General features: G+C 36.4%; 1 protein-coding gene across 1 annotated transcript in view; it reads left to right on the forward strand.

The window, feature by feature from the left end:
- The window catches only part of LOC147069876 (uncharacterized), a 36,982-nt gene extending 22,911 nt beyond the window's left edge, over positions 1-14,071 (forward strand). The window contains exons 11-17 of the mRNA XM_085950090.1: positions 2,281-2,484; positions 2,691-2,907; positions 5,055-5,109; positions 5,406-5,549; positions 8,766-8,969; positions 11,153-11,535; positions 13,000-14,071. Of these exons, the coding sequence (XP_085806216.1) occupies positions 2,281-2,484; positions 2,691-2,907; positions 5,055-5,109; positions 5,406-5,412 (483 nt within the window). The 3' untranslated portion in view covers positions 5,413-5,549; positions 8,766-8,969; positions 11,153-11,535; positions 13,000-14,071. The remainder of the gene's footprint in view (positions 1-2,280; positions 2,485-2,690; positions 2,908-5,054; positions 5,110-5,405; positions 5,550-8,765; positions 8,970-11,152; positions 11,536-12,999) is intronic.
- Positions 14,072-14,581: the final 510 nt, after the last annotated feature.

The raw sequence follows: 14,581 nt of genomic DNA on the forward strand, positions 1-14,581 counted from the left end.
ACATATTGTTCAATAAGCCACACAATACATAAGTCACAGGGTTGCCGCATATTTTATAAGTTGCTTTAAATCAAAAATAATATTATTAGATTTTTGTGCACGTTAATCTAAAAGATAATTCATACTGAACTGTATTCTTTGAGGGTGGCTTTGTATTATTCATGGGCAAATCATGAGCGGTACATTTTTAAAGATGACGGCTTTCGGATACATAAAATGGAATCACAGCTGACAAGATTTTATATGAATAATTGTGTATGGCCTGAACCCGTTGATCCTAGACGAACACGGTGGATGGATATAAGAAATGCTCAATATAATATATCAGATGCTATCAATAGAAAAGCAAATAGAATTATAAAAAAAAACAATTTATAATAGTTATTCTAATACATTACATACCGTTAGGCCAGTACACTAATTAAGGAATCAATTATTAATATTCTATACATTAATGTTCCAAAATCGACAAACTAAAACTGAAGTAGGGAGTAAGAACATGTTAACGCGCGTGTTTGAACATGTACGTAACCGTGTTTGGTATCACAGAGATTATCAATATAATTTTGTATCGTAAATATTTCACTATAATAATGTCGATATAAATTATACTGATGGTTTTATAAATGCGTTTAAAAATTAATAAACGTAAAAAATTTTAACACCACTCACTGCAAGTTATGTACTGAAATATGAAATATTCTAAAACATTAGAGCGAGAGGTTTATAAGAATACTATTTTATGTAATAAAAATACTTTATGCAGTCATCAAATGTTTAAAATAAATATAAAGGATAATAAGGCTTCAAAATTGTATAAATAGATTGTCTACAACATTTAAGGAATGTCCAGGATCATGCTTTGAAAATAGAATAAAAGCTCCATTTTGACCCACGCTGAGCACGTCCGCCCTTAAGCAAAAATCAATAAGTAATTGAATTTCTTACTAAAAAATAATTTAAAATTGAAGTTATTTGTAAGTAAGTATATAATATATCAATAAAAATTGTTCACAAAAAATGTACTCGTGTTTCCCTAACAATTATGATTTTTTTTGTTGCATAAAAACGGGATGGTTATATTGAAAATACACAGTTTGAACATGACACAAACAAAGTGGTAAGGTCACTGACATGGTATTTGTGAAAGAAATAATGCTGAATAATAAAGTCTTATTAAAATATTGAAATTACGTACTTAAATACATACATAACTGATTAATTAAACAATATTATTTGATGAAAATTTTTTATTAATTGAACTGGCATTTACGTGGTAGATTTTAATTATAATGGTTTTAAAACAAAATTTTCTGTTAATCCTATGATAATTGAGTTATTTATATTGAAAGCTGTTACGGGCCAAGAACCCATATTCAGAAAGACACTAAGATCACTTTAGTTAGTAATCTCAGTGTCGTTCTGATAACAGGTTTATGGCCCAAAACAGCGGTCAACATAAATAACTCTATTATTGAAGAGAAAAAAATGTTTACAAACATTTTTAACTACATATGTGGAATTTTGCAAATTGAAAGTAGTACCTATTTAAACATTACCAACATTTAATTATTTACCATTAAAAAATATAAGCGTCTAATTAAGGTATATATACATTACTGATTGATTAGAAAGCAATGATCTATAATCCTACATTTTAACTATTTCAAAGATAAAAGTAGGTATGTATCTAGGTAGATTAACATTATCGATGAATTAAAAAACAAGTATTGATTAATTAAGAACATAACATGTGCCAACCCTTGAAAAGCCAAGGTAGGCTAGCTGTTTAGCACATGCATGTGTCATTTTTTGTTTCTGACTGAATTTTTTATGCTGCTATTATTATCACTGTCCTGGCAGTTACGTCGTCGTAATTGAAATTGGGATATGAATCCAACAGCCTTTACGTAGCCTTTTTTTAAATTTAAAGTTAACATTGAGGAATCCACGAGCACTTTTCATTTTATTTTTGTCAAAGCAATTTTGCATGATGACGTTATAATAAAATTACTCACCAGTAATGATTTATTGTTAGGTGTATGTTTACTATCCGGCCCAATAGCATCCCAAAAAAATGTTTGCCTGCAGCGCTGATACATTTACATTTATAGACTAAAAATAGTAAGGGGTATGTCACTCATTGTCTACTGCTGCCAAGTAGGGGTTCCTCGAGATTCTAGAAAATGTTCCAAGGGTTCTGCCAAACAAAAAAAGTTGTCTTCATCATTTATGTTTGTCGTCTTGAATATTTAACTGATTTTTTTTTCTTATTTTCAGACGACGTTGATGATGAGTGACATGGAGACCGCCAGCATCATCACCCTGACGGACTCCCCACCCCCAATGCCTGTCATCATTACCCTGACGGACTCCCCACCCCCAATGACTGTCATCATGACCCTGACGGACTCCCCACCCCCAATGCCTGTCATCATCACCCTGACGGACTCCCCACCCCCAATGCCTGAAATCATTACTGATGTAAGCTCTTCACAGCACTCTAAACACAATACTAACCATTAAATTTAATGGTACCTAATGAAATAACTGCCTGAACCTAATATTGTGACAGATGCAGAAGATGCGAATTTGCTATGAATAAATCCACAATGCAAATGCAAAGTTGTGGCTAATTTAAACATTAATCTTAGTAGTCGTTCACTATTCCATATATTCTTTTGCCGTAGTATGGATTCGGCGATGAGAACGACCCACCGTTTGCATTGAACGCTACAGTGGAGGAGATGCGAGACGATCCCCGCTCCCTGATGGAGGGCAGCACTTTCAACACCACGTTGCTTAATAGGCCCACCGACCACCTGCTGGAAATCATCACCGACCACCCCATCGATGACATGCTGGAAACCACCACCGAGAGGACTCGCAGTGCAATCGCAGGCGCAGGTATGCCCTCTGTCATGCTCAGTCTCTCGTATCCTAGCGTTCCATTGATCCTTTCCACTTTGCACACTGGATATGAATTATTGTAGGTCAGTAAGTGGACGTTAATTGTAAATATAGGCGATCATAATTGATTTTTGCATTTACGTGAAATGGATGTTAGCCACGTCGAAAAACAACATGTAAATTTGCCAGAAGCCCGGTGTGTAACCGCTTTGCCATCATGGGGCCCTCACAAGGTTTTGAAACAAGATTTTTGTTAATTCTATAATACTTGAATTCTTTATGCTAAGCAAACTTTTTTGGGTTATAAACCATTCATATACCTATAATTAAAAATATAATAAAATCTTATCAGAAGGGTAGGGGGTATTTTTTTGATTTTATCACATACCAAGATACCTATTTTGTATCGATAAATAAAATAATTTTTCTTTTCATGTTCAGCATACTATCGTTAATTTTATTTATTACATAATATTGTGTTTTATTTTCATTCATCGCTCATTCATTCTCAGTAGGTATTCTGTAAAATTGTTTTTTGTGTTAAAAAATTGGTGCGTCTACTTATGTAGTAGTAGAGTAGTAGTAGTAGAGAGTAGACTTATGTGTTAGAAGTTATACTTCTTTGTTGTAACAAAACAAAAAAACGTAAGTAGAAAATACGATAAAAAATATTTAATAAAATGAATAAAGTTTTGATTAAAAAGCATACATATAGGTTTTTTTAATTTTTAAAGTAACAACTATCACTCTGACGCTTAATCCTCTGTTTACGTAAGGAATTGCAATTGTGCGTGCGCAGCTCTCAATTTCACTCTCTACCAGGCGTGCCAAAAGATATATAACTTCAAAAATGACATTGATTTGATAAATAATTGCATTGCCAGTGCCATATTAACCTGTGTATCTTTTGAATTTCCTTATTCTAGATGTGTCGATGATGAACCTTCCGGAAATCCAAAATATTCCTGATCTTCAAACGTTAGTCCAAGTATTCCTGCTCCTATTATTTTTTTTCCTATAACTTTGTTTTTTTCATGAAATACCTGTTTAAACCATTTCTAGTAAGTCCAAATTCAAGAGGTAGAAGCAATAATTCAAAAATCTATTACCTTACTACTGTACCTACTCTCCCGCATAAATCTCCAAACATTCAAATTTAACACTACACGCTAGTTGCGAAACGATCCGTAAAACACCGGTGACCGAAACATACAGTATAATAATATGGTTTCATAGATCTACTTATTATTTTTGTGATGGGACAAATTAGAATGCTTTTTTGTTGAGTGCAAGCATAAGTCATGTCGTTATAACTTTATTAGGTATCACAAACATGTGGCAAAAATTATGCAGCATCTTTCTTCGACATTTGATAACACTTGACATTACCTGATATATTATTTTGTTTGCCATTTCACAGAAATATTGTATCCATATATTATCTAAAACAGCGTTTAACACTGGTGTAAACAGGTACGGTAATCAGGGGTCAATCTAAATTCTGGCTCATCATATCTTGCGTATTGCGTATCTCCTTGTCAATGAAGTCTCAGCATTTTGCGCGAATTCTATCATGCGTACATTGTTCGCGATAACTGAAAACTGCGTATTGTGCATTGCGCTCTAATTAAATCCAACAAAGTAGAGTAACCTCTACGTACCGTTGCAATTGAACACAGTGACAAGATTTGTGTGTAATACGCACTCCGTATCATTGTATTAGTAAAAGTCAGTATTCAAAATAATTCAAAAAAATCTATTCCATATTGCGAGGTTACGTGAAGGGTATTCTATCAATTTACTGTTTTTCGGAAAATCACAAAAAATGCTAAATTTCTCTTCATTATGAAATTAATATCAACTATTTATTGTTAATTTAATAATTCGGACAGATAGATAGCTTTGCGTTAAATCTTTGGTATTTTATATTTAATTTGGCATAATTCAAATCCCATTTAAAATTTTTTGACTTCTCTCCCTTTTCCTTTCGCAGATAAAATTGATATCCTACCCTAAAAATAGCTATGTATGGCTTGTAGTTCATGAATCGTACCAACTTTAGCGCCAATTCTATTATAATATAGCTAAGAGCGATCAAGCTCACAGGTATTATAGAACAAAAAAAAATTATTCTTTGTCATTAGTTTCAGCAATGTTGAAATCACTCCAATGGCAACACGTCATGAGCCAGTTGGTCAGGTAACTATTATCATTTTCTTTATATTTTTAATGCTGCATGACCACTTAACCATTTTTCACAAAATTTGAAGATCGCCAACAAGCAACAGCAAATAGATATATTTTTTTGCTCAATATGCAGCGCAACTACATATTTCAAATGAATATATTATAATAAGAGATTGTTCTGCAGGCGATTTTATTACTGTACAAATTTAAGTCAAAAGTATAAGAGAATGTGATTTTATCAATTCAATTCAACAGAGGACGATTGTAAAGGTATATTTTTCAATTGAATTTTAATAATCTGTTTTCAGGACATGATTTTGGAACCTGTGGAAGTTGTCGTCCGCCGGGCCGTGAAGCGGAAACGGAGTGGTCTGATTTTGGACCGACAGACAAAACTATCTTCGGATGAAATGGAGAAGCGTCTTCGGACTAGTCACCACAGAACAAGATGCGTGAGTCACTATCGGCATGACTATCAATCCGGCGCTGGGCGAGGGCCTCTCCGGGCTGATTCCATTCTAGATGATCTTTTCGCCCTCATATTTTATTATGTACACCTCCTCATTGTAACCACTTTCTTCAACATCCCTCAAGAATCGCCAACATACACGTCATCGCGGTCGTTTCTGGAACCGTTGCAATACTGCCACCATGCAAAAAGTTCATGTAATCAGCGGCGGCTGGTCTAACACCATACAAGTGCACTGCACTGCTTGCATTGCTATGAAACATCGTAAATCATATTTTTTCTTCATAGGTTCCGATATGCCCATATTGCCAATAGGCGATAATACAGCCACTATGCACAGTATACATCATCCTCACTGAAATTATAAATTATAAAACAACTTCTTCTTCTTCTTTGGCCATATCCGCCCCTTAGCTGGAGCATACGGACACCACGCGGCGCCTCCAAGAATCCCTGTCGCTCGCCAGTCTTCTTGCTTCGTTCCAGGTCAAACCAGCATCCCGTAGCTCCGCTGTATACACTCTGTAGATTGTATTTTGTGGCCTTCCAGGTCGCCGAAATCCGGTCGGCTTGAAGAACAGGCAAGCCAGGTTAAAGTTCTCTTCTGGCATCCGCAGCACGTGGCCGAGCCAGGTCCAACATCGCCTCTTCACTTTCAGCGTGATGAGAGGCTGCTTGGTGCGTTATCTTATCTCCTCGTTGCTCCTAAAGTCATACCACAGTATTCGCCGCAAACATCTGTTTTCGAAGCTCAGTATACGGTTGCTCTGAGTCTTCGTAAGGTGCCATGATTCGCTACCGTAAAGCAGCACCGTCAGAATGCAAGCGTCGAATAGGCGGCATTTGGTTTTGACCGAGTACAATCGTGGGTCCCAGACATTTTGCATCGAGTTGAGTGTTGCTCCAGCCATTCCCATCCAGGTAGCGAGCTCTTCCTGCAAAATGCCATCTCCCGTGATGTGTACCTGGGGAGGTACTTGAAGCTGTCGACGCTCTCGATGTTTTGTCCATCGCTAATCAGAGGCAAATCTGCATCAGGACAGGTGCTATTGCACAAGACGTTGGTTTTCTTTGCGTTGATTTTCAAACCAACGCGAGAGGAGTTGTTATGCAACCTGTCGATTGTCTCTTGAATGCCCTCGATTGAGTTGTCCAATGGGACAGCATCATCGGCGTATTCCAGGTCGCATAGCTTCACCGTGGGGGTAACAGGTATGCCTCGGTCGGGTGGTATTGACTTCCGTAGTATGAAGTCAAAGAGAATGATAAAGAGAAACGGTGCAAGGACACAACCCTGTCTGACTCCGGTCGTGACCCCGAACCATTCCGTGACAGTATCTCCAATTCTGACACAGCATTCGCTATTCTCGTGGAGGCTTTTGATTACGGCTTGGGAGGGATCCCGTATGCTCCCAGTATCATCCAGAGAGAGGGGCGGTGCGGACTGTTGAAAACCTTCTCATAATCCACAAAGCAGCAAGCCATCAGACTGTTCAGCTCATGGCTCTGCTGGAGACGACATCGTAGGTTGTGGATTTGGTCTGCACAAGCTCGACCAGTTAGAAACCCGGCTTGGTTTTTCCTGAGGACGTGCATTATTGGGCCCCTTATTCTCATCAAAATGATGTTTGCCAAAATCTTTCCCGGAACACTGAGTAGCGTAATGCCTCGGCAATTGTCGCAGCTTAGATGGTCACCTTTTTTAAGAAGTGTGATGATTTTACCGTTCACCCAGTCCCTTGGGCAACGCTCTTCTTCCCACACCTTTGTCATCAGATGAAACATAGGGTGCAGGATTGCGCTCAAGCCATACTTGAGGAATTCAGGATGAATCCCGTCTCCCCCCGGTGCCTTTCCGTTCTTGAGCCTTTTCACAGCCGATTTTATCTCGGTGTGCGTGGGCGGGCAATCGGAAATGTCGGTCGCTCGGGGAATGTCCAAAAGTAAAGCTTCCGCAGATATGTCAATGGGGTTCCAAAGGGGGTGAGCGGTTCAGCACTCCGCAGAAATGATTCTTCCAAATCTTCTTGACGCATTCTGTGTCAGACTCTATTGCTCCACTGGAACCACGAATGGCTCTGGGAGTCGGTGGTCGCCGCAGACTTCACGGGTGATTCGGAAGAGTTTCCTGGTGTCATTTCTGCTTGCTGCCTCCTCTGCCCCTTCAATTTGCCGGTTCATAAAATTGCGCTTGTCCAACCGCACGGATCGTTTGACTACCCTGTAAAACGACTTAAGCCGTGCTAATTGTTTTCGCCATGCGTAAGTTCCAGAATATCATGCGCAGACCGGGTAAAATGACATCACATTGGTCTGAGTAGAGAGCAATTACAGATTTGAATTATGGTTTGTTATTATAGACGCTGCAGCTTACTGTTCACGGGCAAATTATGTTTAGTATCATATTTTGCAATCTTAAATGTAAAATGCCTGTAAAACTAAAAACAATAAAATTCATTATTTTCTAAATTTAAAATCGGTAAGAATTACAATGTCGGTAATATATTTTGAATTATATGAACCTAATTTAAATCAGTGAATATAAAAATAATTTTGCTACGTACCGCATTTCTGGAAAATTAATATTTCATTATTCTGTGTGTTGACTAAACGCGAACTGATGTCGGTTATTTATAATATAAAATTATTAATTCATGAATTCTAGTGATAAGCTTATAAATCTTAATACTATTTCACAAAGTACAGTTTCATAATAATCATTATTCATACAGTGTAAAAATTGCTAAAGATACCTAATGTACTTATATAGAATAAGATGGCTTCCGTTAAAAGTAAGAGGTATTTATCTACTATAAGAGATACAATCGTTTCATAAAACTAATCCAATAAAGATTTAAGTAACTCGCATCATGTGTCATTAAAAATAAAAAATATACAGATATTTTCCCAAACGTCAATAACGTTTTGTCAAATCAAAAACAACGCGGAATAGATTTAATTTTCCAATAAGGTAAGTTTCCAGTTCACCCTCAAAAATTACAATCCAAAAAATCACCGGCCACCACTGGGCGTAGTACTGTAATCGCATACAACGCCATGACATTGATGTCCACCGTATCTTACCATTTTTTAATTAAAACTACACCTCTTCTTATCAACTAGAGCTGATCAACTGAGGTATAACCGCATTATACTTTATTTCTATACTATGTGGTAACGTTGCAATTTTTCCCTCCAGTTGACTTCCCGTCAGGATCTCACCGTTCTGCCCATTCGTCTGACCAGTCAGCTGCTGCTCACCAGCCCGACGACGGCGACGAGAGTCATGAAGAAGAACGTCCATCCGATATACTCCCAACGCCAATCCACCTTGTTCAAGAAGAGCCTCGTCAAGCGGTCGGACACTGACACGACAAATGACATATTCCCAGTTGAAAGAGAGGTTTGACTTCTTTTATTTCAATTAGCCATGCGTGTACGACAAGCCTGGGCAAAGTTTTTCGATGAAGGGCCTCATTAGAAATGGAAAATGAAGGGCGGGCCGCAAGTAAAATAACATTTTTATTCATACATAGGAACGATAAAGGAGGTCACGGTAGGTTGGTTGACTCAAATGACAAATACAGAATGATGTTACGAGGAAAAAAAGTAAATACCCTGTCATTTTATCTTCCACTATAAATTAAGTACAGACAAGGTTATTATTTAAATGGCTACTACGAACAGCTGGTAGAGACAAATGCTTTCTCGTATTACTGATTTGAAATTTTGCTTGCAAAGGAATGTAATGTCGTACAAAAATGACAAATTAAATAATTGAATAATTAATGCGTTTCTCAGAAATTACAAATCAAATCGGACAGAGATGTTACGTTGATACCGCCTAAACCATGGCATCCTCAGAGGATCCAAGGCCATGAGGCCTGAATCATCATTGGGCTGATTCATGCAAACATGAACAGATCGACTGCGAGGCAAATTTCTAGCCCGTAAGCAAATAGTAATAATTATTAATATCATTTTTTTAATATTATTACCTACATTATTTCATCCAATTTTGACCAATATTGGAAGCAAAGTTCCCAGCCATACAATGTACCTAGCACCTAGAATATCTGATTTGAGATTACTTTAAAAAAATATGTATTTGTACCTAGTTCAAATATTTCAAAATATGTAGCTAACAAGCAAAGAAATGCAGAAGGTAGTAATAATTCCAAGAAATTCACAGCCCCTTTCCAAAGCATGTACCTAGAAAAGGTCTGAAATATGAGACCTGAGGTACCTACTTACAAGCCAGGTACATATGCCAGAGGCTGTTTTTGTCATTTTTCAGAGATAGAATAATAAAATTGTGAATTGTTTACTACTACTCTGCCCTACCAGCCCCTATTAGGGTCATTCGGGTTTTGGTCTCTGCGGACGTCGGCTGTGGCGCCGCGCTCCCGGCGTCACCGCCATTTTAAATTTAATTTTTTTTTTTAAATAATTTTTGTTAAATATTTTGTACGCTGTACTTTATTGTATTTATATTCCGAACAATAAACGCCCTGTTTTCGCCTGTACTTCCGCGTTGTCAATCAACATAAACATGTTCCCGAAAGAAGAAGCAGACGATATCATTCATCATCAGGGGGGTCCAGCGCAAATACCTACCCCCCCCCCCTTTCGGAGGTGACAACGTTAAGAATGATTTGTGTGCGATTGTCGCACTTGAGTTCATAATCTGATGTCAATCACTTCAAGTAAAGGCCTATGCAATTAATATGTTATCCGGAAAACGGGCTACTTGGCACACATTGTCGTTTCGACTATGTTGCAAAATGCTAATATTTAAAATGCAAATCTAATAATATTGTTATCGGTAAATTGCTTTAGGGTTTTGACCTCTTGCTCAATCAGTAGACTGCAATGCTTGATGCCTGTTTACAATATTATCGAAATGCTTAAACATACTTTGGTTTCTACAATGTATTGTACTTGAATAGATTAACAACTTTGACGATATCATGGTGAGCGCCCACACATACATTATTTGTTATCATGAAAAAGGAATTTCAACATTAAAAAATGAATGATTCTCTAATAGCCAACAAATTAATGAGAAAAACGAAACGTTTTTTTCAACAGTTTTTTGGCCGTAGTTTGTCCAGGCCTGGTATACGATGAGCATCCCCCCCCACTGGTTATAGTAGGATTATTTATCACAATTAAAACCACAAAACCTTCCTTCAAAACAATCCTAAATTTGGATGATGCCGGCAGTATAATTGCGTCATCTTAGAAGTGGAAACTAAGCAATATACGTATTATATTATCTTGAATCACAGTTTGTAAAAAATGTGTGGCAATGTCACGTGGCATGATTTTCTGCAGTAGTTTTAATGCATGCTGGCTGATATTCTGACATTAATAGGATTTTTTTTCAACTTTTCATTAAAAAAATTGTTTAGTTTTTCACTGGTCAACTTACTGATTTTTATGAACAACTGATATACATACTCGTAAGTTCTTCAAAAAGGAAAGTGGCTAATAGGTGTCTGTTCATGTTAATAATATTTGGAATATACACATTTTAGCAAAGACCTCTTAATGATAACATAATAATCAATCCTAATATTTCAGTCTGCTAGAGCACGAGGGACCCCGGCGTCCACAGTGAACCGGTCTGAACAGCCCACCCCTCCTCAGGTGGTGAAGAAAAAGACTGGCTCTTCTACGGCCAATCGCAGCGATAACAGGACCCCGGCGTCCACAGTGAACCCGTTTGAACAGCCCAACCTTCCTCTGGGGCTCGAGTGGTCCTACCAATGCCCCACGGACATTCCGTCACCCACCACTGTCGTGCAGATACACGAAAACACCCTACTGCGAGACGGTGGTGGCCTGCTGGTGAAGGAAGAGCGATTGACCCTAACTGGCTCATCAACGGCCAATGGCAGCATTGACAGGACTCCGGTGTCTCTCGGTGGCAACGTCGTGATAAACCAAAGAAAAATCACGTTGGAGTAAGTTCAATTTGTCATTATTACACTATACACTAGCAGATTGTTGTGTGTGAGGAACCCCAAAGAACAATTCGAGTGCTTAAAGTCAGACAACGTTATCTACAAAAAAGTGTTTTTTTTTTTTTTTTTGAGATAACGATATTTTACATTTACGGCTACATGATAGTCAAACAACGTTATGTCAATCTTTTCTAATTTCTTATTAAATCGTCAGTAAAGTTTAACGCTAATTACATAAGTTATCCTTGTTTTCATATTTTTTTAAAACTATCCCTATAAATTTTAACATCATCATAAGCAAGATAAATGTACAATACACAATGAATTATAAAATATTAACATTAGGTTTTAAATAAACATTTCCCTTGTTAAGTTACAAGAATCTAAAATAACGATTTTTGGCTCTCCTGTAAAGTTGCACTTTTGTAGATAGTGTTGTTTGACACTAAGCCCTCGAATTGAAGCTATTGGTTTCAAATATTCAGCTCCGTTCGTCAGATAAATTCGTTTATATTTATCGTCATTTTTTATATTCTACGACTGACTTTAAACATGGACGTCAAGGACATTTTATTTCACATTCAAAACTACATAGCTCGATCAGACAAGACAGTCCAGTGTACAGTTAGTTTTATTTTATAAGGAAACAAAACCTCAAACATACATAATTTTGAAAAACGCTTCTGAGAAAATATATTATAACCAATAGAAAAAAATCTTTTTTGAAAAAAGTAAGCTACCCCGGCAGGGAATCAAACTCTGCATCTCTTGGGTTTACGCCCCGTCCGCACATTACCCTCTATGCTACAAGGCGACGAACTAATTGCGACATATTTTAACTATTGGCCTTTTTTTTAAATACCTGCTCATCAGCATTCTTCTCTTAGGATTTTTTCTATTGGTTATAATATATTTTCTCAGAAGTGTTTTTCAAAATTATGTATGTTCAATAATTAGAATAGTACATTCTTAAATCTTGTGAATTACTCGTTGAATAAAAGAAATAGTTAATTAAAAACATCAAACGTTTGCATTGACACATTCGTCTGGTATTGTAATCACATTTAACTATTGGTAACAGTATATATTTATGTACAGTAGACTCCCGATTATCCGAGCTAATGGTGGGGAGAGGCGGCACGGATAAACAAAAATATGGGTAATCCCAACTAAGTATGGTATTACATAATACCTAATACATTTTTAATGCAGACAAATATTTTAACATGTTTAATACTCATTATGTATTAAGAAAATCTGCGATTTTGGTTTGTTTGCAGCGCATATTTTAATGATTTTCTAATGAGCTATTATATCGTTGTTCGTGCACGGATAATTGGGAGTGTACTAACATTTGATAAATCTTGTTTTATTTATTAGACGTTTGCTACTGTATAAATTGTCTGAAACCCTGCGATTTTACATATTATTTCACTAAAATGTCCTTAAATTTGTATCATTCAGAGAGTTGTGGAGTCCGGCCAAGATCTTGATGATGGTTATGAGAGCCAAGGAGGACGGCGTTCATCCGCTCAGATTGGAAGATATCGTCGAGAGAGAATTCAACCCGGCCTACGGTCTGTCCAAGAAACAAGTCGCCACCAGGCTCTTTTTCGTCATCCTGCGTAAGTATGATTTTATTGCAAGTCGGTTACCGAGATTCTTGACAGGAGCGTATGGATTATGGGTTTTTGCATATTTTAAGCAAAAACAGATATTATGCTGAACTCATATCCAAAAAAAGCATTTTGTCAGTTAGATACCGGTAATTTTTAGCTCCCTTCCAAATCAGTAAAAACAAATATACTTGTGACGTGTTTTTGACTTAAATTTTAGTATTTTTTTTCCAATTTTGGTGTCACTGAATTCAATGTGTGTCTTATAATCTATGACGTCAATTACTATCAACACAGAAATAAACAATCTATATTATGATGGTTTCGTTTAAGCAAGGTTTAATTTTATTGTAAAAACTGACCAATTTGCAGACGGTCAATTTGTATTCCTCAGGTCAATGAAAACAAATAAGTATGTTTGACAAAGTTTAGTGTGCACTATTTATGTCAGATCTTAACAGCCTACCTCCACCCTTTGCACCGGGTGGAGATTTGTTAAAGTGGGCGCAGCTTATATGAATAATCACCACAATTCTTTCTAACTTGTTGCACTGATTCCCCTGATTCATTGTAGATTTCATCTTTTGTCAATTCGAGGGCTTAGTGTCAAACAACACTATCTACAAAAGTGCAACTTTACAGGAGAGCCAAAAATCGTTATTTTAGATTCTTGTAACTCAACAAGGGATATGTTTATTTAAAACATAATGTTAATATTTTATAATTTATTGTGTATTGTACATTTATCTTGCTTATGATGATGTTAAAATTTATAGGGATAGTTTTAAAAAAATATGAAAGCAAGGGTAACTTATGTAGTTAGCGTTAAACTTTACTGACGATTTAATAAGAAATTAGAAAAGATTGACATAACGTTGTTTGACTATCATGTAGCCATAAATGTAAAATAACGTTATCTCAAAAAAAAAAAAAAAACTTTTTTGTAGATAACGTTGTCTGACTTTAAGCACTCGAATTCAACTCAATTAGGCAAAATCTAACAAGAAATACCTCCCTCCGTATTCTATGTGAAATATTTGAAAATCTAAAGATTTACAGAAACCAATTATTAAATTAAAAGTGATATAAACATAAAATATGTTGACACACCCAACTTATTGCATATATGGGTTAATTAGCTAGTAAACATACCTATGCATATTCGGCACATGTGTGATTTCCCACTAATATTGAATGGTGGACTTATCAGTTTTCGTTATTGGCGTTATTTAGTGTTAGCCCATGTCGATAACACCGCACATCCATTTGTAAAATTATAACCTCAACCATATAATTATCATATTATTTAATTATGTACTTATGTTGTATAGTTTAGCTTTAGGAATGGTGATAACACTGATAACCAATTCACTATTCAAATCGATCATCTGTATGTCTACAACAAACCGAGAACTTGAATTATATATTAC

This window comes from Rhyacophila brunnea, unplaced genomic scaffold, assembly GCF_057557595.1.
Source record: "Rhyacophila brunnea isolate RB1 unplaced genomic scaffold, BYU_Rbru_1.0 scaffold_228, whole genome shotgun sequence".
NCBI classification, from domain to species: Eukaryota; Metazoa; Arthropoda; class Insecta; order Trichoptera; family Rhyacophilidae; genus Rhyacophila; species Rhyacophila brunnea.